The sequence below is a fragment of the Callithrix jacchus genome, chromosome 12 (genome assembly GCF_049354715.1).
Source record: "Callithrix jacchus isolate 240 chromosome 12, calJac240_pri, whole genome shotgun sequence".
In the NCBI taxonomy this organism is placed as follows: Eukaryota; Metazoa; Chordata; class Mammalia; order Primates; family Cebidae; genus Callithrix; species Callithrix jacchus.
The window spans coordinates 93,659,025-93,683,279 of NC_133513.1; the positions used below are offsets into that span (position 1 = coordinate 93,659,025).

Consider the following 24,255-nt stretch of genomic DNA (forward strand, 5'->3'; position numbering starts at 1 on the left):
ATCTATTGCCTTTGTCTGACAAGTCATCCATCTCCCGGCGCGGGGAGGCGGAGGGGGTCTGGAGGGGGCTTTGCAGCTTTTAGAGAGACACACACCGGGAGCCCAGGCTCCAGTCTCCGGCCGAGTCTTCTCGCAGCCGCAACCCACCTGGGGCCAGCCCTGGGCTGCCAACGCAGCTAGGCTCCCTCCCTCCCTCCCTCCCTCCCGGCCCTTCGGCGGAGGCACCTTGCGCCAGCCTTTTCTGGGGGCGGGGGCCCGGCCCGCGCGCTCCCCTCTCGTAGGCGCCCGCTCGGACATCCCCGGGATTGCTACTTCTCTGCCAACTTCGCCAACTCGCCAGCACTTGGAGAGGCCCGGCTTCCCTTCCGGTGCCCTCGGGCCACCCCCGCCCCGCTCGCTCTCGGACAACCGCCTCTTGGATGACCGGGTTCCAGGGGAGCTGAGCGAGTCACCTCCCCTGCCCGGCTTCAGCCCTGGCTGCAGCCGCCGCAGGAGCCATGCGCCCCCAGTGCCCCCCGGCCCGGCCCACCGCCCCGGGGCCACTCTGCTGACCGCCCGGCCCCGAGTCCCAACGGTGGCAAGTTGCGGCTACTGCAGTTGGAAGCTCCGGCCAGCCCGGAGGAACCCCCACGGGGAGCGCAGCACTGCGCCCCTCGCCCCCGCGCGCCTCGCAGCAGCTGGGCGCTCACTCACCCTCCCTCCCCCACCATCCCTCCCTTTTCTCCTCAAGTCCTGAAGTTGAGTTTGCGAGGCGACACGGCGGCGGCGGCCGCGCTGCTCCCGCTCCTCTGCCTCCCCATGGATATGCACTGCAAAGCAGACCCCTTCTCCGCGATGCACCGTGAGTACCGGCGCCCGGCTCCTGTCCTCGTTCGGGGTTGTCCTTCCCAACCTGGTCCAGTTCCAGCGTGGCCCCGGCCCCCCGCACTCAGGTCCCATCTTGGAGCCACCCTGGCTTCTCCTGGTCCCTCCTTTCGTTCTTCCTCTTTACCTTACCTGGTGTTTCTAATGCCTCCAGCTTCTTTTCCTGCCGTCTGTCACCCATACTTACCTCTCTGCCTGCCTGTTTTCCTACCTTCCCTTGTGCCTATCACTTGCCTTTGCTCCTTCCATCCGCTCCTTCTTAGGTCATGGGATCCACAGCTCCGGAGTCCTGGTTCCAGCAGCTCTCTCCCTAGTCAGCATCTTGCCCTGTGCTGGGGGAAAATTAGCAGGCAGTTTTCAGGGTGTTGTTTTGTTGTGTTTTCTCTTTTCTCTCTCCCTCTCTTCCTCTGATTGCCTCCCTCTCTTTTTTCCCCACATCTTTATCTTTCTCAAACTCAAGAGTTGTGGGGTCCAGGAGACTCCAAGAGTGGTCAGCCTCAGTATCAGGACAATTGGGCAGACGAGCATGGGGGTGGGGTGCCCCCTTCTGACCCTCATCTCTCAGCATCTCCAGGCCCTTCCAGCCCAGCCGAGGCTTCTTGTGGGCTGGTTTGAAATATTTCCTTCCTCTTCCTTTCTTTCCCACCCCACTTCCCTGGGCTTCGCCTTCACTTCACATTGCGAATCTGAGGTTGTCAGGACGCGATGGTCATCTTTCCCAGCCTCTGCCTGGGAGATGCTCTAAAAACAAAGAGGGGTTCCGAGAAGAAATCGAAGTCAGGGAGAGAGCCAGCAGCCCTTCCTTCCAGGTGGGCCCGGCCGAGTGCAGCTCTGCTCTCAGCTCTGGAGGCTCCTCACCTAGCCTCCCACTCCACATTGAGGATCCTGGAGCCAACAACATGGCCAGGGGGTCAGCAAAGAGCAAAAATTGACGGGGAAAGAACAAAAGGAAAGCAAATGCCAAAGCTGGGAGAAAGGAAGAGAAATCCAAACAAGGGAAAGGAAATTTTAAAAAGAAAGTGGAAACAATGTTACAGAAGAAAAAGGAGAAGGGGAGAAAAGAGAGAGTTATTTTAATGAAACTTAAATTTAATTTATACCAGTCTTTAGGTTGAAAAACTGTTCCTAAATTTTTTTTGCAGGCTTTTTAAAAAAGATAAAATTCTAAATAGAAAACTCCCCCCTATCTGCAGATTAATAATTAAGGATCATTTGTAACTTTTCACAAGGAAACTTTAGACCTGGCTTGGACCTGTGCTTAGGACAAGAGAGGCGAGGAGGGAGAGCTGTGCTTTTCCTAAACATATATTTAACATTACGGGGAGGCGGGGCGTTAAAAACACTCCTGGGATAAAATATATTTTCCTAAGTAATTTCCAAGCGCAGGAAAGCCACGCTGAGGGCATCAGGCCGCCGCGGGTCTCGGCAAGCCGGCCGAAAAGCCTCGCTTCTTTTCGGGAGGAGTGGAACCGGGTCCACACGCCGTCTTCGCGCAGCCAACCGGCCTCGCGGCCCGGCTGCCACAGCTCTCTCTCTCCTTTCTTGCGGATTCCGCTGGGGATCAGCCGAGTCCTGGCTGCCTACTGGGAGCCACTTTGAAATCCAAAGGGGAGCACGGCCCAGCGGAAGGTGGTCGGAGGGAAACAGCCGCAGCGCGGGCCCGCGGGCCGGTCGACTGGCGGGTGAGATACCGCAGCCCGAGTGGGTGCCGGCAGCAGTGGCGCATTCCAGGCCTGACTCAGCGCCGGCTCGCGGCAGTCCCCCAGCCCTGGACTCCCATCTTGGCCCCTTCCCATTCCCACCCCTTAGATTGGGGCAGAGAGACCGGGCCTGGAGCCCGGGGAGGCTGAATTATTCATCTTTAATCTGCCCGCAGCTGCCGCCTTTTCATACCGGTAACGCGAGTTCTCCCGGGGCCTAAATTATTGATGGTTGGGGTTTGGAGGGAGGGAAGGGGTGAGGAGCGGGGCTAGAGATAGGGAGATTAAAGGGATGGGCACGGAGGTAAAAGAAGAGGTTCCCCTCTCTCCCAGCAGCCCGATCAGAGGCCTTTCCCCAGCGGTTTCACCCAAGCTTGCTCTAGACCCCCCCCCAAAGGGACGGGAGAGAAATGAGGGGGGCACAGATGTCCCCGCTTTCTCCGAAACTCGCGTGAGGCTAGCGGGGCAGGGGCTGCAGTTTGCCGGCCTCGGCCGACCCGACTCGGCCGCTAGAAGTCTCCACGCTTGGATTGCTCAGTAACTGCGGCTGCGGGTTGATCGCTCTGGGTGCAGGATTTCTAGACTGCTGTAGGCCAGGGAGAATGGGGCACCAGGAAGCACCCTCAGGCCTGGCACCCAGTGGCCGCCTAGGCTCCAAGATCAGGAGCCCACGCTGGAGCCGGGTTGGAAACACAGTGCCCTTCTCTTGGCTGGGAGAGCAAACGCCCGAGCAGCTCAGTTTCCTGGGAACCTGCTGAGGTCTGAGGGGTCAAAGGGACGCGAATCGGGCTTGGGCCAGCTACACAGGGCGTCCCGAGAGTTATCAACCCGCCGGCACGACCTGTGCCGTGACACCCGGGCGAGACAGTGGGCCCCAACTAAGCTCTGCGCGGCGCGGCAGGCAGGCAGGCAAGCCCAAGCAGCCGGCATTCTCCGCCTGCTGCCTGGAGCCGCTCTCGGCTGCCTCCCTGTCTCTGAGCGCAGCAGACCCCGGGCCCCTGCCTCTTCCGCCTTCCTTGCTCCACTTTAGATACTAAGGAGGTGAGGGGGAGACACGGCCCCCCTACAGATAAATAACATTAGAAAAACTCCCCATCCAAAACAAACAAGACAGGATACCAGGTAGAAAAATTCCAATTACAATTTAATACTTTTTAGGAAAGAGGCAGAGAGGAAAGGGGTGTGTGTGTGTGTCAGGCACTTATCCCCTCTCTGTGATCGGAGCTCAGATGAACAGTCACCCAAGCCCCGACGCCCCCATATCGTCCATCTGCAAGCCCCGCACGGGCGGACAGCTCCCTGGTTGCCTGTGGCCCAGGCGGGATGCTGCTTCGCAGATCCCATCCTTTGCCGGGCCCTTCCTCTCCTCGCTTTCTAACACTCGTTCCGCTGGCATAAATTCCCCTTTGCCATTTTTCTCCACCTCTTCCCTCTTTTCTGTCGCCCGGTTTCTCTGCAGTCCTCCCTTCGGTTTCTACCTTTCGTTGCACGGCCTGAGTCCCTCTCTCGCCCAGCCCCCAGTCTTCTTCCCGGCGCCCGGGCTTCCGCGTCTCTACAGCGGGCGGGGGTTCCAGTCCCTACTCCTCCGCATGGTCGTGGGGGGTCCACCACCTTTCTTCTCAAGTTCAGGAGCACGCCCTTCCGCCCTGCTTGCTTCCTTCGCACGTCCCGGGCCTCGGACCCTGACTAATGGCTGGTCCCTGCTGTGTGTGGGGTGTTGTGTTTTTTTCTTGTCTCTCCCCAGCAGGGCACGGGGGTGTGAACCAGCTCGGGGGGGTGTTTGTGAACGGCCGGCCCCTACCCGACGTGGTGAGGCAGCGCATCGTGGAGCTGGCCCACCAGGGTGTGCGACCCTGTGACATCTCCCGGCAGCTGCGGGTCAGCCACGGCTGTGTCAGCAAAATCCTGGGCAGGTGAGGGCTTTGCAGCTGTCCCGGGAGACGCCCTGACTACTTCCCCGGCCAGTCCTGGGTCTCCCGCCCCAGGACTTGGCTAAAAACCCAGTGCCAAGTGGGAGAGGGAGGTCCCCAAAGGGGTCTGGAGAGGTGCTTCTTTTGGAAAGAGTGTTCAAATGGTGGCCAAAGAACCAGGAACAAGGGTGGAGAAGTGTCACCCAGTGCCTGTCCTGCTTCTGGTCCCTGGTGAGAAGGCATCCCGCTTTTGGCTTCGGAAAGGGAGGAATGACTTTTCTAATGGAGTTAAGGCAGACACGGGGTGGGGGGGGGACAGTAGAGAAATGGGGTGGGGTGAAAATGGGTTCCCAAGAGGAGAAGCAGCAGCATTTGGGAGGCAGGAGTGTCCTGGTTCCTACAGATGCCCTATGCCCAGTAGAAAAGGGCTGGGGGTGGTGCCTCAGCCTTGGCCTCCCTGAGACATTGCAGCGCTGTTCCCAAATGAAAGGCTGAGCTTTCACTCCGACGGGTGCCTATTCGGGCTGGTGTGCACCCAGCCCCTGGTGTAGCCATCTCCCTGGAGGAATGGTACCCCTTTTTCTCCTCCTCCATGGCACTCTTCATCCTAGCCAAACACCCTCAGGAAGTCAGCTCAACCCCACTGGGCCTTTTCCCTCCACACTGCTGCCTCGGCCGGTGGGCGGGAGAGTGACTCAGCAGACCTGGAACCTGCAGCCCCCCTGCCCCACCACCATCTGCTTCTGGCTGATTCCACTGGCTTTCCCGGTGCAGGTACTACGAGACGGGCAGCATCAAGCCGGGTGTCATCGGTGGCTCCAAGCCCAAAGTGGCGACACCCAAAGTGGTGGACAAGATTGCTGAATACAAGAGACAGAACCCGACTATGTTCGCCTGGGAGATCCGAGACCGGCTCCTGGCTGAGGGCATCTGTGACAATGACACAGTGCCCAGCGTCTCTTCCATCAACAGGTGAGCAAGCCACTCGGGCCTTCAGGGCTGGACTCCAGCTCCTGGCTCCTGCCTGGAGGGGTGTTCCATACCCAGTCTCTGCTCTTTGTCCAGCCTCTGCCCTTTCTCCCTGCTCCCAGCCTAAATCCATCTATCAGGGAAAGAGGACCTGTGAGGCAGAGAGATAGACAGACAGACAGGGCTGTCTCCAGTTCAGGGCTGGGTATTCCCTGCCAGGCTTCTCCCGCCGGCGTCCTGGAAATGTATCCAAGTGTTTGTGGTAATTAAGACTCCAAGATTACGAGCATCCAGCCTTGGGATCTAGAGACAATCACAGCCTGCAGCCGGAGCCTTTAAAATGACCAGTATCTATTCATCCCCTCCAAACAGACTTCCCTTTCTAAAGGCTGCTCCTTCCCCAAGGGCAGCCGCCTGTCCTGGCTCCCCCACCCTCCCTGCCAGCCCCCCACAAAACTCACCTCCCAGGAGCCTGGTCTTGCTAGCCAGCTCCACACAAATTTCCGGCCTGTAAGCACTGAAATCTGGGCTTGCAGAACAAATGACAACCACCAGCCAGCAACTGGCAGGGAGTAGAGGAGCTGGACAAGGAGGGAGTGCCAAGCAGGGAGGGAAAACTCCAGACTTTGAGACAGAAACTCAGGTGATACCCTCAGTCACCTACGGTGCCTGTCTCTAGGCTGAAGTCTTTGCACTGATGACAGGCACACGCATGTGGCGACAACACAGGGCTGAGTCAGCCAGACATACAGGACATTTAGATCTCTTGGTCTCCAAACCACTCCAGCGTGCTCTCTGGGAGAACACATATGCACACTGCACACACATCCACCCTAGCCAGTGTGCCAATATGCCTGTCTGTGGTGGCTATAGAACAACACAAGCAGCAGTGGGCTCAGGAACCCAGGCTGGCTTCAAGATCACAGAACTGTTCAAACTGACAGTTATTCACAGAGTTCCTGCACAAGTCACACTCCAGTCAGAAGCAAGTCCCACACAGCCTTGGCCCCCCAATTTAAGATACCCCAAAATGAAAAGAGAGCTAAGCATTTCATACCTTTGTTATTCTCTGCATTCTTCATAAGCTCATTATCAGAACAACTAATAATTCAGATGGTGCCTTATTCTGAAACTGGCAACACGTATCAAGGATTTTTAAAATATTTTGCAAATGATATGGAATTATCCCAAATCATCCTGAAAACAGCAGGTAAAATTAGCTGGTAGAATGTACCTTGGCTAAAGAAGATTCCCTGTGCCACACTCGTGCTGTAATGTATTGCGAGGCGACCCCAGAAATTATCCCAGTGTGTGCCATCTGTATTAAAATGGTTATTCAGTTATGAACAGGGTAACATAATACTGATCAGCTAATTATACACCCTCCGAAAACCCTCTAGCTCCCTGGGCCTAGCTCAGCCAGGTATTGAAAGCATAGTGATTTGACATTCAGATACCTTCCAAAGGAGCTGGAGAGAGATGCTGGGTGGTTTAGGAGAGAAATAAGTCCTTTGCTTTAAAAGCCCGGGGAGGACACTGGGGCAGCTTTGGGCTGAGGCAAGAGTGCCACTTCGGGAGGGGAAGGGGACAAAACATTGTTTTATGAGCCATGTAGAGACTCAGTCTCTTACCTGACTGCTGGTTCTGGGAGTAAGTTGGAACTGAGATCTCAAGAGAAGAACAGACAAGGGCCAAGAGTGGCCCTGCTGGGCGCAGCGTCGCTGGGGCTGGGTGGTGGTCTTCTGCAGAACATTTATGAGAAATGCTTGTTGTCAGTAATAGAATTTGCAAGCCTTTGGAGAAACCCAAGTCATGTAGGGTTTAGGAAATCTGTTTCTCTTGAATGAAGTAGAGGAGTGGTGCGACAAGTCAGGTGTGGCAGCCCTGTCAACACCCCCTGTCCCTTCTCCTGACAACACATACCCTTCATTGGCTGAGATGATTTGGGAAGCTGGCTTATGCTCAAGTTTGGAAATGCTTCTATCCTGAAAAGCCATGGAGAGAAAGGGCCAGGTGACCCCAGGATCAAGCTCCAGAGGTCTTGAGGTACACCCAGCAGTTAGGACCGAGTAGACCACAAGAGAACCCCAAGTGAGATGAGGGTGGGGAAAGAGTAGCCTCAGCTTGTCAGCTGTGATAGCTGCAGAACCCGCCCAGCACAGAGCCCTGTCACCTGAGGGGCACACAGGCTTCCTTTGGGTGTGGAGAAATAGCTATCTGGGGGCAGGTGTTGCTGGAGATGGAGAGGGAGTAGGAGGAGAAGAACGGGGAAGCCAGCAACCACACAGGCAGCCTACGTTGGGTCCACAGTTAGGCTTCATGGCTGGCTTCGTCTACAAGGAGCAGGCAAAGTAGTCTCAATTTCACTTTTGGCCAGAATCCTCTCATGCTTCATATTTTGGAAAGAATTTTGGGGGCTTCCCAGTGTGCTGCTGAGTTAGGGCTGGAGAAATCTACCTGGGGTGGGTGGTTTGCTCTGAAGAGGTAAGGTTTATCTGAGGTCTGTTGTTTCACCCAAAAGCCTGATAAAAACAGGATATTTCTGCTAGTGCTGGTTATATCAGGAACTTTGCCTTTTCTCAGTTTTGGGAATTCTCACTCACTGTAGGAAGAGCCTGGAGATTTTCCTGTGTGCAGAAAGTGCGGTGCATCAGGGAATGGGTGGCTCTTGAGGTTAGAGTTTCATTGGTGGTGACCTGCCCACTTGTGTTGGGTGTTTCATAACAGTTATGAGTAAGGTTGTGCATGAGCTGGTGGTTGGCAAGAAAAGAAGTCCACACATGCTCACCCACCTGAGCCAAAGGTTTTTCGTCTTCTCCTCCCCAAAACAGATGCTGTCGCCGCACTTGAAATATGCTGTTATGGTTATAAACTAAATTGCTTTTTCATTCTTTAAAAATGGTTTTGGCATTCTCTGATCCTGTTGCGATAAAGGCGTGGCCATCCAGCCTGTATTCCCCACTAGCAAATTCTCGAAATGCCTCTCTGAACCAGAGGACTGGGTCAGGAAGGCCTCCCCACTCCCACAGACCACTGTCAAAAATCCCGAGGCTCAACTGGGCTGCTTAGCATGTGGAATTTATCTGAATCTTTCTAAATACTGGGTTACCGATGGCTGAGCATGGAGTTGCCAGCTCTTTGGTTTGCACACTGCTGCTTAGAGGGCAGGTGTTTATAAAGAGGGGATTTTAGATCGAATCCTGGTGTGGGAAATGGCCTGGAGAGGGGAGAGGTGGAGAGAGACCCATTCTACTGAAAAAGGAAAAAGTCACCTAGTTACATCGCTGAGCAATTGTCTAAGCAGGGGAGATTTTCCTGATTATATGCCAGTCTTCTGGTCTGGCTGTTACTCTGGGCAGGGAATACAGCTCCTTTAAAAGAACAGGCATAAACCCCAAATAGAGTCTAGGGTTACCGATGATCCGCTGAAGGTGCTCTTCTGGGAAGAACTGGCAATGAGGGTGTCGCCTAACTTTTTTAGCTTACCTTACACTCTTTGGAGTCCGGGCACTCTCTGCCCCTAGATCTTTGGAGCGAACCCTGCCAGAATCAACTTCTGACGATCTCCCATTACCCATACTCCCTCCTAGCGTGTTTGGCTCTAGGTGAGCATGTTCATTCTCTCAGCAGTGGCAACCCAGGGCTGTGTTAAGGAATTCCATCCTGTGTCATTTGGGTGTCACTTTTTCTATCATTCTCAGGTCTTTGAGTCATTCTTAGGTCTTTGTTCCCCTTGGGTCAGGCAGTGGGGTGACAATGGTCTACCAGCTGTTCCTTCAAAGGCCTTTCCAAATAAGCTGGGCGCCACTCATCCTGGCCCAGGGAATGTTGAAGATATGTTCAGGGCTAGGGTCTGTTTCTCCCTCTCTGAAACAGGTTCCAGAATGTTGCCTGTTTGACTCGTGGACCTGGCTGGGCATGAAGCTGGGCCAGAGGGGTGGTACTGCCTACCACGTCACCATACCTTTGCAGCCGTTTGGTGGTCAGGGCTGTTGGTCTCATGGCAAAGAGCCAGGACAAGTTGGAGAGTTAAGAAAAAGACTTCTATGCACAGAGGAGTAGGAGAAACAAGGACAGAGAACTTGCCTTCTGAGGCCCTGAGCCTATCAGATTGGGCCCATAAATAGCAGACCAATGCACCAGTTTCTGTCGGAGAAGCCTTGCTCACCTGTCCTTTCCCAGAGACAGTCTCCTACGATGAGGTTGCCCATCATTAGAATAACGTTTGAAATAGGGGTGATGGTTGAAATTCTCATTCCTTAAAATGAACTGGAATCGTCCTCCTGAAAAGCCCATTTTTGTTTTGTAGTTGTTTTAGCCTGGGCTTCCTGGCCCTCAGTCTTGTTGGTCTGACTGTCTCCCTGTTGGCTGGTTCTGTGAGTGTTGGGGCCACAAAAAGGGTTTCGGGTGAGAGCAATGGCTGGTCTCCCTGCCTTCCCACCTCAGCTGGTGACTCTCAAGAAGAGGCAGACAGGAGGTGCTGGGGCTAACAACAGCTCCAGGTGCATTTCAGAAGGTGATACAAAGAAGAAAAGAGAGGGAAAACCCAAAATAAATAAATAAATAGCGTCCCAACTGTTCTGAGAACTCAATAAAACAATCACATCAAATATGAAGAGGCATAAATCTTGAGTCTGCACAGGTAACCTACTCAATTGCTTTTATTATCGCTTAGGCTGCCTCCATTTATTACCGTTCATGGCCTGGGCAAAGGAGGCTGCATGGAGGGTGGTCTCCAGTGCAATCCTACACCCCAGAGAGGCAACAATCAGCCCATACAGCCAGGGATTTCGATGGGAGCCCGGGAAGGGCCCATCTGTCTGCATGAAAACCAATCAATAACTCTGTAACCAGAGCCCTTGTCACAGGGAAATGGACAGCACAACAGTTCAATAGAGGGGCCACAGGGGAATTATCCAAGTAGAGATGGGGCCAAGCAGGAGCAGCCCCTAGAGAAGGGAAACAGGGGTGCCTGGAGTAGGGGAGATTAGGGAGGGGAGAGCAGTAGCTTCATATGCATATTGGTATTAGATAGGGATTATTGTGCAAAATAGACCCAGGGAATGAGCGGCAGTGTTGGGGGTTGAGGTGGTAGGGAATATGAGTTTTGGATGGCATTTGGGAAATGGGCTTGCTCTGGTACATGGGATAGTACCATGTACTATGCGTGATGGTATGTGCTTGCAGACTCGAATGTCACAGCTTCTAGAGAAAGAGGAACAATAGTAGTAACTGGTGTGGAAGATTAATGACACTCCCCACCACCTAAAAAACCCCTCTGAAAAGGGGGCTCCTATGAGCCCACATGGGATGCAGGTCCTGCTTCCCAGTCTTCTTAGCAGGACTGATGAAGGAGCCCCACTGTCTGCTCCCAGCTTCTTAGTTCTCTGACAATAGCTACTCTGCAGGTTGCCTCTTAAGACTCAGGTCTATCTTTAGCCCCTCCTTGTGTCTACCTGGAATTGGAGTTTTTATATTAAGAAGAAAATGATGGTGTAAAAGTGGCATGTGTTCCATAGAAATCATACTTCAAGTACCCATACAACCATTCTGTTTTTCACTTTCGGTACAGTATTTAATAAATGGCATGAGATATCCAACACTTTGGCATAAAATAGTCTTTGTATTAGATGACTTTGCCCAACTGTAAGTGTTCTGAGCATGTTTAAGGTAGGCTAGGCTGACCTATGACTTGCCGTAGATTAGACATATTCAATGCATTTCCAACCTACAGTATTTTCAACTTATGGAGCCATTACCTTACTGTAAGTTAAGGAGATCTGTACACTGAAAAGAATCTCTTTTTCACTTCCTGTTCTTTAAAAGAATGCGGTATAGAGGGTGCTCATCTGACCTGCCAATTCTCTGCATCCCTGCTGTTTCTTCTCACACGTCCCCCACCCCTCCAGAAGCCAGGTGTCCAGGGCTCAGATTCTTGCAGGGGAAGCAGCTTCAGGTGCAGCTATGCCCAGTGTAGCTCCCCAGCCATGCAGGTGAGTGTAGAGAAGGTGAAAGGGCTCCTGAAACTGAGAGTGGGAAATAGAGTCTCACAACCAATGCCCAACCAGTAAGTGAAATATTAGACAGATGAGAAATTAAATCGTGTTTGGTTTTTCTATCTACCACTGAACTACTGGGTTGAGGTGGTTTTCTCCTGTTGAACAGGTGATTTGTTTTTGGGCTCCAAAGAGGCCTTTGGGGAAGGCATGGCTTGAATGCATTTATGATGATTTGCAGATGTAAAAGTTGCTATCTTCTGTGTGTGTGGATTTGTGTGTGTGGGTGGGTGCCTACCTATGTCTGCTTTTAGGTGAAAGGGCTCTGAGGCCAAGAGGAGAGAAGGGAGGAAGGCCCACAGGACATGACCTGCAGTCACAGACAAGGCTGGACACCTTGTACTTGGGCCATCCGATCAATCGGCGAGCAGTCATTGAGCCATTGGGAGAGGTGGCAGCGATAATAAGGCTAGGCTGAAGATTCCTCATTTCATAATCTTAGCAAATGGGGCCACATTTTCCTTCAGTTATTTGCACCATAACATTCTGTAGTCCAGTTAACCCCCGATAAGAGGGGCTTTGCTACAGTGATGCCACCTTTTTGATGAAGAGCTGTGTGACCAGCTGTCCATCCTTACTTTGACACTTGGGTCCCAGCCCTGTTGGCAGGATTAGTTAGGGACCAACTTCATAAGCAGCCAAGAAGATGCTCTTCTCTACACAATCCTTCCTCCAGAGCCGTGGACCGCAGTAGGAGGTGTGGCGGCAGCATGGGGACATGATGGTGGGCAGAGCTCACCCAGGGCCAGACTGCAGGTCTTTCCTCAGTAATCCAGGTGTGAGGGGCATAGGAAAGAAGCTGTTTGTGAGAAACACGGAACTGGCCTCTGGAGAAGGCTTGGGGTGTAGGTGAGGCATGATGGCAGAGGTAACCGCCTTGGGGCCTCCTGAGGAGGGCTGGGCACAGAGGAGCTACTGAGGGTATGGGAAGCTAAAGAAGAATGGTCTGGCCCTGCAGGAGATGGAACAGGCCTCTTGTAGGCTGGGAACTCTCAGGTAAGAGAGGAAGATTTTATGTTTTCTAAGAGAGAAGGAAAGATGGAGAAAGAAAGAGAGCAGGATACGGGGAGTGAGTCAGGTGCCACTCTATTTTAGAAAGGTTCGGGTTTATGGCAGGGATGTTTGGGGAAGGAAAGCAGTGCCCAGAAGTCCGGACTGGGGTTTGCCAAGAGCAATGATGGAGGTATGCTGTGGCTCCCAGAGTCATGAGCACAGATGAGTCCTGGGCCCCAGGAGGGAGAGGGTCCAGAAGATGAGATGAAAAGTGGCGAGAACTGAGCAAACAGCTGCTGCACATGCATAGGCCGGGCCTACAGGCAGCGATGCAGGAAGGCTGGATTTTTACAAACTCTGTATTGGCCGGAGCAAACACAGCTTTGGGTCTGATTCTGTCCATGCGCCAGCGTTCAGCAGCCCCTGGTTGACCTAACTGCAGAATCTTGTCTCTCTGCCTTAGACTAGGGCAGTAACATCTGTGCAAGTAGAAGGGGATGGGGCATTTCCTGGGTCTCTTAGTTCAGAAGCTCCTGGGGAAGGGAGAGGAGAAGAGATTATGACTCCCTATAGCAGAGGTGTGGCAGGGGGAGGAGAGGTGGGGTGTGGGTAGGGAGGGGCAGAAAGTGAGGGTGATGTCTGGGAGAGTGAGGCAGGAGGCAATGAAGCTGAGAAGTGGAAGGAAGGGCGCTGCCTTGGCCTGGACAGGGTTGCTGGGGATTGGAGCGCATGGCTGAGTGCTCTCAGAGCCTGCAAGGGGAGTTGGATCTGCTCCTCCTAGCCGGGGCCCTCGGTGGCCTGGCAAGTTCTTGGGGGTGGTGGGAGAAAGCTGGAGCCCCAGGCAGCTGGTAGTCCAGGCTTATGGGCCCTGAGGAGAGGCCAGAGGTGCTGAAGGAGAAGGGAGAAGAGGAAGGCGAGCAGGTTTCTGAGACTAGTGAGGAGCAAAGGAAGTGGCATGGGAGGGGAAGCGGCTTGGCTGGAGCTGTGCAGCCCTTTCTGGGAGGGAGCCTCATGAGTGTGCACGCAGCCCAGCTGCAAGGCAGGTGGGCAGTGCAGTGACTCCAGCCTGGTCCCCGGCAGGCTGGAGAGGGAGAGTGGGAGAGCAGCCATAAGGGAGGGTGGGAGGCCCCTGCCTCCTGGGGGTTCCAGATTCGAGGGCCGTCTCCACATAGAGCCTTTGTCCTTGCTGCTCTGGACTTCCTCCTCTTGCCTGCCCTCAGTCCTGCCTGAACCACAGCGATTTCTCTCTGCTACCACCTGGGAACAGAGCAAGCCAGGGGACAGGACCAGTGGTGGCTCCTGGCAGAGCTGAGGCAGGGCAGCAGGCTTGAAGGGGAACTGTGTTCATCTTGCAGGCACAGTAGAGTCAAGAAATCAGAGAGGAAGGATTGGCGAGGACTGGGAGAGGGAAGCAGGCAGAAAGGGAAGACAAAAGCATGAGCTGAGCGTGAACATACCCTGAGCATGAGCCGAGCACCCCCAAGTGAGCACTGAGGGCTGCTCTCCCTGGTCCTGGTGCTCCCTCTTGGCCCTGGGATCTTTGCCGGGCTCAACTGCCCAGCCTATACCTGGCAGGCAGGTGATAGAAGCTGAAGGAGATGAGGAGTCTGCAGGCAGCTTCTGGCTTTCTGGACCCTCATTCTGCCTCTTATCCCGGAAGTTTTCATCTTAATTTTGGAGGGCAGCAGTGGTGCCTGCCTTAGAGTGTTGTCCCGAGAGAAGTTGGTGATGATGTGTTGGGAGCCTCTGTGCATGGCTCTGCTTTGGAAAGAGTACGTGTGCCGATGGTATGTAGCTAAGCCTGCCTTGCGTGTCCTGGGAAGCTGTCTAAGTGGTGCTCGCTCCCAGGGGGCTCTCAAAAGGAGTCATTTGTGTCAAACTGGGAGTTGGTGGCTTGCTAAAGGGATTGTTTGGTCCCAGAATGAAAGTCCCTGCTATCACTTGGATGGCCTGCCTGTTTGGGATATTAGTGAATGTTCCCTGGAGAGCACACAGTTGAATGACAGTAGACATCCTGGTCCATGAGGGGGGTCCTGAAAGGTACACACAGGGTCCCGACACATCTGGTCTGTGCACGTTCACGTGTCTGGGGGTGTGAACACTTGTGAGCAGTGTGCATTTGCTCTGCTGGATGAGTGAGTCAAGCTGTATGTGATGGTCCGGCTGGAAGGAGTGTGTGGCGTCGCTCTAGAAGAACTGGAAGCGGTTATTTCATGTGTGTCTGCTGCCACTTCAAAGGGAGCATGTGTTTAGGTAGAGACGAAGGTCAAGATAGTGGCCTCCTTTCATCATTTGCAGAGTGGATACTTCGCTCCCTTCCCCCAGTCCCTTACTCTCCTTCCTCTTTCTTCTCCTCCAGCTCATTCCTCAGGTTGGCTGGTTGGGGTTAGGGGGCCAATCTCAGTAAACTATAACTGAAGAGTGAGGAGAATCTGATAAGGAAGGCCATCCTTCCTCTAGGGACCAATGGAGGTTTCATGTTCCCCACTCACCTAAGGAGGTGACACTAGGGCAGGCAGCCTTCTGACTGTGACTGTCTAGAGTCTAGGAGAGCCAGAGAGAAGGGGTTGGGACTCGGCTTCCTTACTCCAGTTGCAGTGGTCCTGGGAAACCCTGGCAGACTCCAGATGAGAGCGAGGGGAGGGAAGAAGGGAGACAGCAGAAGACGGGAAGAGGGAAGTGGGAGCCAGATGTGATCAACACAGACAGGCCCCACTAAGGCCTAATTCTGGGCCACAGAAATGGACTCTACGTGGTGGGAGGTTGTTTTTTTTTTTTATTTTTTTAATTAGGGAAGGGGCTGTGATGCCGTTTAGCCCATCTTTGGGGCTGAGCCCTTAGCTCCTGCAGAGGGTACAGCCCTGGTTAGGGTTCAGCTCCTTCTAGAAACAATGCTCACCTGCACTCTCGACCCCCTGCCCTCCCCAGCACATATGCTTTTCTTCTTCCTCCACCCTTGTTTCCCCTGAACTTGGCTCTGAGGATCAGGTAACTCCTGGCCCCAGGGAGATCTCCAGGAAGGCCATGCAGACTCCCTTAGGAGATGACCTCCCAGGATGGGTACAAAAAAGTTGAGAGAAATTCATTTCATGGCCAGTGGCTGCTTAGAAAAGGCGATTCCAGCATCTGAATGTGATAAATGTTAACTGAGCATTAATCGCATTAAAGAGGGCCCTATAAACTTTTCATTTCTAATTAAATTCGTCCAGTGATGCTGCCCAAGCGAGTACTCTGGGCCTTTGTTTATGTGGAAAATTAAAATGCAAATACAATGGGATTTATTTCCAGGAGTGGAGTGATGGGCTGGCCCCTCTGGCTACTGGTCTCCAGGCCTGTCAGGCCAGGTGACTGCTTCTTTGGAGGTGCTGTCCCCCTTGTGACAGATTCTTGTGTGAAGGGAGAGGCCAAAGCTCAAGGTCAAATACTGTTAGTCAATGGGGAGAAGATGTAGAGAGAATTGGAGAGAAGGAGAAAAAAACAATAGATAGCCAGGAATATAGGGAGGCATTGTCCTGGTTTCCCACCCTCCTTCCCCACCAACTCACACCTCTAGGAGAATAGAGCCCCCAAACCTTACTTGTGAATATCACCACAAGCCTCCTCTGCAGCTATGAGATGAAGGGGTGTAGGAGAGAGAGAATTTGGAGGAAGCAGCCCTGCTAGGCTCGACATGGCGGCTCACACCTGTAATCCCAGCACTTTGGGAGGCTGAGGCAGGAGGATTGCTTAAACCCAGGAGTTTGAGACCAGACAGGGCAACATAGTGAGGCCCACCTCTATTAAAAAAAAAAAAAACAAAAATCGGCCAGGCGCGGTGGCTCAAGCCTGTAATCCCAGCACTTTGGGAGGCCGAGGCAGGTGGATCACGAGGTCAAGAGATCGAGACCATCCTGGTCAACATGGTGAAACCCTGTCTCTGCTAAAAATACAAAAAATTAGCTGGGCATGGTGGAGTGTGCCTGTAATCCCAGCTACTCTGGAGGCTGAGGCAGGAGAATTGCCTGAACCCAGGAGGCGGAGGTTGTGGTGAGCCGAGATCACGGCATTGCACTCCAGCCTGGGTAACAAGAGCGAAACTCCATCTCAAAAACAAAAACAAAAATCAAGAAAACAACTAAGTGGCCATCAGGAGGGGTCCAGGGCCTGGATTTATCTCCAGCAGTTTGAGGGTCAGCTGCTGTCCACATTGGGGTTTCACTGTGCTCTTCCTGCCAGTGCCAAGTGGCATTGACATGGGGCAGTGAAGCATAGAGGCACAAACCGAGGAGGACATTGTGCATGCACGCAGCCTCCTTGCACATAAGGAGAGCTGGTTTTTCATAAGAGTAAACAAATGTCCCTTGCAAGGAGTCCTTTAGTGCCATGATCTCTTTGATGAAAGTGTTAACCCTAAATGCTACTGAATGGAGCAATCTAAAGTTACTTTTTTTTTTTTTTTTTTTTTTTTGAGATGAAGTCTCACTCTGTAGCCCGGGCTGGAGTGCAGTGGTGTGATCTCAGCTCAACGAAACCTCCTCTTCCTGGGTTCAAGCGATTCTCATGCCTCAGCCTCCAGAGTAGCTGGGATTACAGCTGCACACCACTCCACCTGGCTAAGTTTTTGTATTTTTAGTAGAGATGGGTTTTCACCGTGTTGGCCAGGCTGGTCTTGCACTCTGGACCTCAGGTAATCCACCTGCCTCGGTCCCCCAAGGTGCTAGGACTACAGGCATGAGCCACTGTGCCCCACTAACGTTCCTATTTACTAAAACATAAATTAAGTCGAGGGGAGAGAAAACCCTGCATAAGAAAAATTAGTTGGGTACATTAGTTCAAGACACTGAAAGATAGCTATGCGCTCTCTGGATAAGGAAGTTGTAAATAGCATTAAAAAGTCAAGCAGGAAAGGAAATGGAGTAGGAGAAATGATAAAAGACAGAGCACTAAATCACAAATAGGGGTACATGTACAAAGTTGCAAACCAGCTTTATGTCAAGTTTTGCAGAATCTGCAGCTTGGACTTACAATATGTAGAGACGCTAAATGCACGGGCACGCAGACTTTCAGAGTCTCAGTATGGAGAGGGTGGATTGGTCACACGGTGGGCAAGCTGCTGTCTGTGCTGGACTCTGGGATTGATCCATCAGCTCCTCCAGGCAGTGATCAGATTAGGGACAGTTTCGTAGGCAGTTGAGGATACAGCTGTATGAGATTTTTAAAGATCTTTAAAACACGTGAGTCTCTTGTGAGCTGGATCCACTTTCCAATGGATCTCTAAAGTAGCAACCCATTCCCAGAACACCGCCCGCTTGACTGGTTTTGTCAAAAAGCTGCTACCCCTGTCCTCTTTGGTCTGTTTTATTCTGGGCAATTCTTTTCCTTTTTAGTGTTCACTTATGCCTCTTGGAAATGCATGAGCACTTGCTAACAAACAGGTTAATGACGGTGCAACTCCGAAACATCTGGATGGAAACCAAAACTTTAGTCAATCACTTATAAAGGTTTTCGATAGAATGCCAAAGATCTGGCGATTTAGAAATGTCTACGTAATTGATTGAATTTCTCAGTTTTTTATCCTGGCACAGAATCAACACATTGGGAAACACCTGTTTTCAGAGAAAAATATTCCAGGGAACTAAGTATTGTGGTTAGAAAGCATCTTTGATATGTTTGAGTCTGATTTCTGGCTTGAAAGGAGATGGGCTGGGCTCTAAGTCAGGTGGAGATCTGGTGGTTACAGTAGTTAGTACTGGAACGAGCACAGCTGGTGAGAGGTTTCCTTCCCTGGAAAGTTGGCCAGGAGGGCAGATGACTTTGTCCAAATAAGTTTAGGCTGTCTGTTCGGCTGGTTTCTCTAAGGGAGTCCCCTTTGCCATTTAAGAAAGACTGTCAGGTTTTTAATACGTGAGGCTTTTTCTTCATTTATTTTTTCATCCAACCATTCAGAAAGTAGGTGCTTTCATGCTAAGCACCTACTATGTGCCAGGCAATTCACATAGACTTATGTGGCATAGTGCTAAAAAGCAGGCTCTGGGGAGAAACTGCCAGATATTGAAGCTGGCTTCTCTGCTCACTGGCTACAGGGTATTGGATCCATCCCATATCCTCTCTAGGCCCCAGTTTCTTCACTCAAATAATGTGGGGTATAATCATGTAGGTCTCTCATAGGTTCTTATGAGGGTTAAATGAGTGAGTCCACATAAACCTGCTTAGAATTGTACCTGGCAGGTATTAAGTACTCAATAAATGCTAGTTATTATTACTGCAGTAGTTATCACCAAGTCTGCATTTCTTGTTATGTGTCTGTGTCAGTGTGTATGCATTCTGCTTTGTGTGTGCACAACCACTGAAATCTTTTTAAAGAAAAAACTTCAAAGAGCCAAAAGGATATGCTATGAACAGAATTGTATGTAATGAATGCCAGTGAGAATGCCTTGCAAGCCCAGATGGATTTAGAAGAGGGCCCACTCAGTATATTTCCAGAAAAAAGGTGCTCTATGATTCAGTTGTCTGACCATCGAGCAGAATTAGTCAGATAACTGCCCCTTTGTCCACTTTGAGAGCGCATCCCGTGTGTGTGTGTGTGTGTGTGTGTGTGTGTGTGTGTGTACTTTGTATAACTGCACACTCCTTCTCTGGATGAGCCTGCTATTGTTTGAGGAATTGAAGGTTGGCATTTTCTGGGCTTCATGGCATTTTCATAGGTTGTGGTGCTTTGCATTTTGTAGTTTTTTTTTTAAAGATAAAATGAAATGGTAGTGTAGAAAATCCTTATTTGGTATGTTTGAAGGGTTTCACTGATTCTTAAATGTCATCGAGGGAAGAGGAAAGGGAGGTAAACAGGAAGAGGAGGGGAAGGGAGGAGAGAAAATGGAGATAAGACAAAGGATGAAGAAAGAGGAAAGGGGGAAGTGAGCATATATTTAAACTCAAACCAAAGCTGTCTATTCTTGTCTGACATGTCTGGATATTCTAAGGAAGTATGGGAGTTTGACTATCATTGCAGACATTTCCATTGCTAAGGAGTAAAAGTGTTAAGAAAATAATTTCTGGAAAAAAATACTTTGGATTTAATCTATTTGATGCAATGGATCAAAGTAACTGGACAACTGCAAATTCTGCTTATTCTTTGCCTGACAAGAGCAAAGATGAAATCCAAAGTTTCCCAAACTCATGATGATGTGTTTTCTCATCTTTATGGGAACTTCCGTGGAGCAAGACTGAGGTGCGACCCCATTCTTGCCTCAAGTTTTCCCTGTCCCTTTGGCTTAGTTAGGTGACCATGTTCAGTGGGCTATAAGACCCACACCCAAATACCTAAACAGTTGCTTGTCTGATCCCTTTCATACCCCTTGCATCATTTTCAGGTTCCTAGATTTCATTATTCCTGGTTTATAACTGTTAGCTGGCAAAGGTTCTGATTTTCAAATTAGAAAGTAAATTTTTTTAATGAGCAAAATTAGAATCCTGAAAACTCAATCATCCTTACATTTTTCTTGTAGCAGTGGCTCACACCTATAATCCCAGCACTTTGGGAGGCTGAGGTGGGCAGATCACGAGGTCAGGAGATCAAGACCATTCTGGCTTACACGATGAAACCCTGTCTCTACTAAAAATACAAAAAATTAGCCAGGCATTGTGGCATGCGCCTGTAGTCCCAGCTACTCTGGAGGGTGAGGCAGGAGAATCACTTGAACCTGGGAGGCAGAGGTTGCAGTGAGCCCAGATCACACCACCGTACTCCAGCCTGGGGACAGAATGAGACTCTGCTCAAAACAACAACAACAAAAACAAGTCAAGGTCTGCCTATTCCTTACTGGATCAGGGCCAGATGCTGCCCTCTGTGTGGGCATGGGCAGTGGTGAGCTCTGTCAGCCTCAACCCTGCCACTGCCCAAATGGCAGGGAGAGAACTACTCTCTGCCCCTGTGCTACCTGGCTGAAAAGTTTGCACTTATCTGCTTAAAACACACACGCATACACACCTTGATTTGTCTTAGGATTTTGCGTATACTAGCACACATGCATACATGTTTATGCACATGCATAGGCCAACCTTATGGCTGCTTTACTCAGAAAGCCTGTATATTTATCATCATCGTCATCATCACAGTGGTTAACAAGTGTTTACTGCAGTAGGAACAGTTATAAGCATGTTACATGCATTAATCGATTTAAGCATCCTAAACAACCCCATAGGGCTTTATGGGATTGTTTATAGATGAGGTAACTAGAGTACAGAGAAGTTAAATAACTTGCACAAGGTCACAGGCTAAGTAGCAGAACTAGGATTTGAACCCATGTAGTCCTGGCTCTAAAACCCGGGTGTTAATCCCCTGTGCCATACTTCATATCTCCTTTGGATCAAAGGAAGTGCAGGCATGGCAGTCTCTTGGGGAACTCTGTATTTTGCAGTCTCATGCCCAACTATCTCTTCATATATTAACTTACGAGCTCAAAACAGGGACCCTGTACCCTTCCAGATGCTCACGCCTCTACATGTCTCTGTACTCTTCCATGGGGTATGCTCCTCAGTGCAGGCCACTGCTGAGCCCCATCATCTGGGGATACGGGGAAGGAAGAGGATGCTAATAGCCAGAGCCACAGAGTGGAGTGGAATGGGGATTCTAGGAACTAGGGTTGATGTTGCTGTTCCCATTGGGATTGGGAAGTTTACTCCTGTTCGTCCTCCTCTAGCTCCAGCAGGGATCTAGACTCAGTAGGCATAGGGTTGGGTCTAGGGGCTTAACTCTCCAAATCAGGCAAACCTGTTCTTATCTGGTAAAGTCATAACTGTTCAGCGGAGGAGGGGTACTTGCTTCCAAGAAGAATATAATCATATTTTTGATTATCAAGAAGAAATTTGTCCTGCATCTTTAGAATCTTCCTTCTGAAAAGCAGCAGTGCAAATGACCAGGCTAAAAAAGCTAAAGGATGGGTCCTCTCACCCACAACCACACTGAGAAGGCAATTAAAGCAATTACCGAATCATACACCACCACCCAGATCCAGCATCATTACTCAACCCACATCACCAAGGAGACATCCATTAACCTAATCTCTGAGACATACATTAAGGAAAAAAGATGCTGATATGATCAATGAACACAATAAATCAAAGCAGAAACATAGACACTGCCACCAAACAATACTCAAATTCCTCCAACTCAGTGTTACACAAAGTGCAGCCACCTCAATACAATACTACAAAACACCAAGTAACAAACCTTAAGCCAGCTGCTGGAATGTGTCAACACAATGCAATAATACATGATAATGCACAACACAATTCAAACTCTGCATCCCACAGGCACACCCATACACAAAGGCTGAAATTATGTGGCCGCTTGAGCAATAGTAAACACTGGGCAGGCACACACAGAGATGGAGCCAGTAGCGCAGCACCCAATTCTCCTGCACACCCAGCAGGAAACGATCACAGCTGCGTGCTCCCAAGCACAGTGCAGCCTGCCAGAAAGCAGCAGCACCATGCCGTTTCTCCAGCAGGTGGATATGTCCAGACCATCACCTCCAATAAGGCCTCTGGGCTCTCATTGCTAGTAAGAGAGTAAACTGTCCCCTGAGTCTGCTTCCTGAGACAGGACGATTCGGTTCTATTCTGGCTGGGGTTTAATAAGACTTCACTGTTACTGAAAATGACAGAGCTCCAGGGATAAGGGGGAAGGTGGTGGAGGAGGCAGGGAGCTCACCAAGCTGGGTGCAGGAATTCCCCTTCCTCTACCCAGCCCCACCTTCTGTGGCCATTCCAGAGCCAAAGCCCTCTTGCTGGGTGTTCACGGAGTATCGATTCAGAGTGCAAGCAATTTTAATATTTCTTCAGGGACTTTCCAGCAACAGCACAAGTCATTAATTCACCCTCCCAAATTGCTTATTCAATAGCAGGAACATGGCTCCTGAATAAAGTCCCAGAATTTATGTGACTTGCACGAGTCAGGAGGTCAAACAACTGTTATGGAGTGAAGTTAAAAATCCAAATAAAATATTGACACTTTTTTGAGGAGGGGGAGGGGGGAAGCAAAGGTATTTAGAATAGGTTTTTGTTGCAATGCCCCCAGGATAAAGAATGGAAGGAGACTGAAGACAAGTTGGAGTTTATAAAAATCAATGGAATTTATTGCACAGCTACTTGGCATTTAATAATTCTCTCATTTCCACATCACCCTCCCCCACCCCATTCTGGCCGTAGACAGAGAGATACACAGGTATACAAATGCACATTTATGTACATCAATACCGGTGCATGGACCAACATAAAAGCACGATTGCGATGTGAAAATCTGAAACACCCTGGGAAGGGAACAATGGCAGTGTAGAGTCTCGCTGTAGCTTACAGATTTGACAGAAATGGGCATAACTTGGCAGATATTCATGAAGTAGGTTTTGATAAATATATCCACTATTATAAATCTTGGATCAATGCATTGGAGCAGACCTGAATAGAAAGATACACTAATCATAGAAACTGATTCTCAAAACCGAAATTGAGAAACACATCTCTATGTAGTATCGTCATGCAGATGCTACATTTGGAAAATTGGCCCCCAAAACATACCAGTGTATAAAAATTCACTGAAACCTACAACCACTTAATCTAAAATTGTGGTTTCTTTGTAACACAGATATGATGCTTATCAAAGCCAGCTATGACACATGGGAGAAGATAAGCATGTTTAAGATCACAGCTACATGTACTCTCTGTCAATTGTCTACATATACAGTTTCTCAATTTTCCAAAGTCATGGATATGAAAAGACTGAAGGAAAAATGTGTTCATGTCCAAATAGTTAATAAATAAATATATATGTATTTGTGTGTGTATATATAGACATATGTGTGTGTGTGTGTGTGCATGTGTGTGTATCTATGTCTATATATATATTTCCCAAAGAAGTCAAATGGTTCAGCCTACAGACATTGAAGTCACAAGCCTGGATCTAATGTCTGGCTCTTACCTCACACATATGTATAATTATGTCAATTGAAAAAAATAAAAATTAACCAAACAAAAAAGTCTGGCTCCAATGCTATTACGCAGGTGACTTTGGGCAAGTTGCTTGGCCTGCTGTTTTCTCTTAGGCAAAATAGAGAGGATGCCTATTTGCCAGAGTTACAGTTGGAATTTGAATGAGAAAATACATCCATTATAATGCTTGTTGTACAAGTACATTTCATATCATGAATATGAAATAAATGATAGTTATTGCTTTTACTATTACTAGAGCCAGCTCTTCTATTCAGGCCTAGCTTCTCATAGATACTACCATCTGTTCTGGATATGATTGACTTATCCTACTCAATGGTTAGCAGCATAAGTTCTTGAATGAGACACTCAGGTTTAAATTCTGGCTCTGTTATTTAACAGCTGTGTGACCTTCAGCAAGTTACCTAACCTCTCTGAGTCTCAGCTTCCACATCTGTAGATTATGGATAATAATCTTCCTAGGTGCTTGTGAGAATTAAATTAAATAATCCATATAAAGTGCCTTGCACAATGCCTGGTACATAGTAAGGGTATGTTGGCCCACTGTGTCCTTTAAGATTATGTCATTGTGATTATCGGCCAGGTGCAGTGGCTCATGCCTCTAATCTCTGCACTTTGGGAAGCTGAGGTGGGAGGATCACTTGAGGTCAGGAGTTTGAGACCAGCCTGGTCAACATGGTGAAACTCTGTCTCTACTAAAAATACAAAAATTAGCTGGGCATGGTGACACGCACCTGTAATCCTAGCTACTCGGAGGCTGAGGCAGGAGAATTGCTTGAACCT

The 24,255-nt window shown here is 50.1% G+C and overlaps 1 protein-coding gene across 1 annotated transcript in view; it reads left to right on the top strand.

Moving 5' to 3' along the window:
* Window positions 1-740: 740 nt before the first annotated feature.
* PAX2 (paired box 2) overlaps window positions 741-24,255 on the top strand; it is an 83,068-nt gene continuing 59,553 nt past the window's right edge. Inside the window, 3 exon segments of the mRNA XM_017979246.4 lie at window positions 741-841; window positions 4,309-4,477; window positions 5,249-5,446. Of these exon segments, the coding sequence (XP_017834735.1) occupies window positions 799-841; window positions 4,309-4,477; window positions 5,249-5,446 (410 nt within the window). The 5' untranslated portion in view covers window positions 741-798.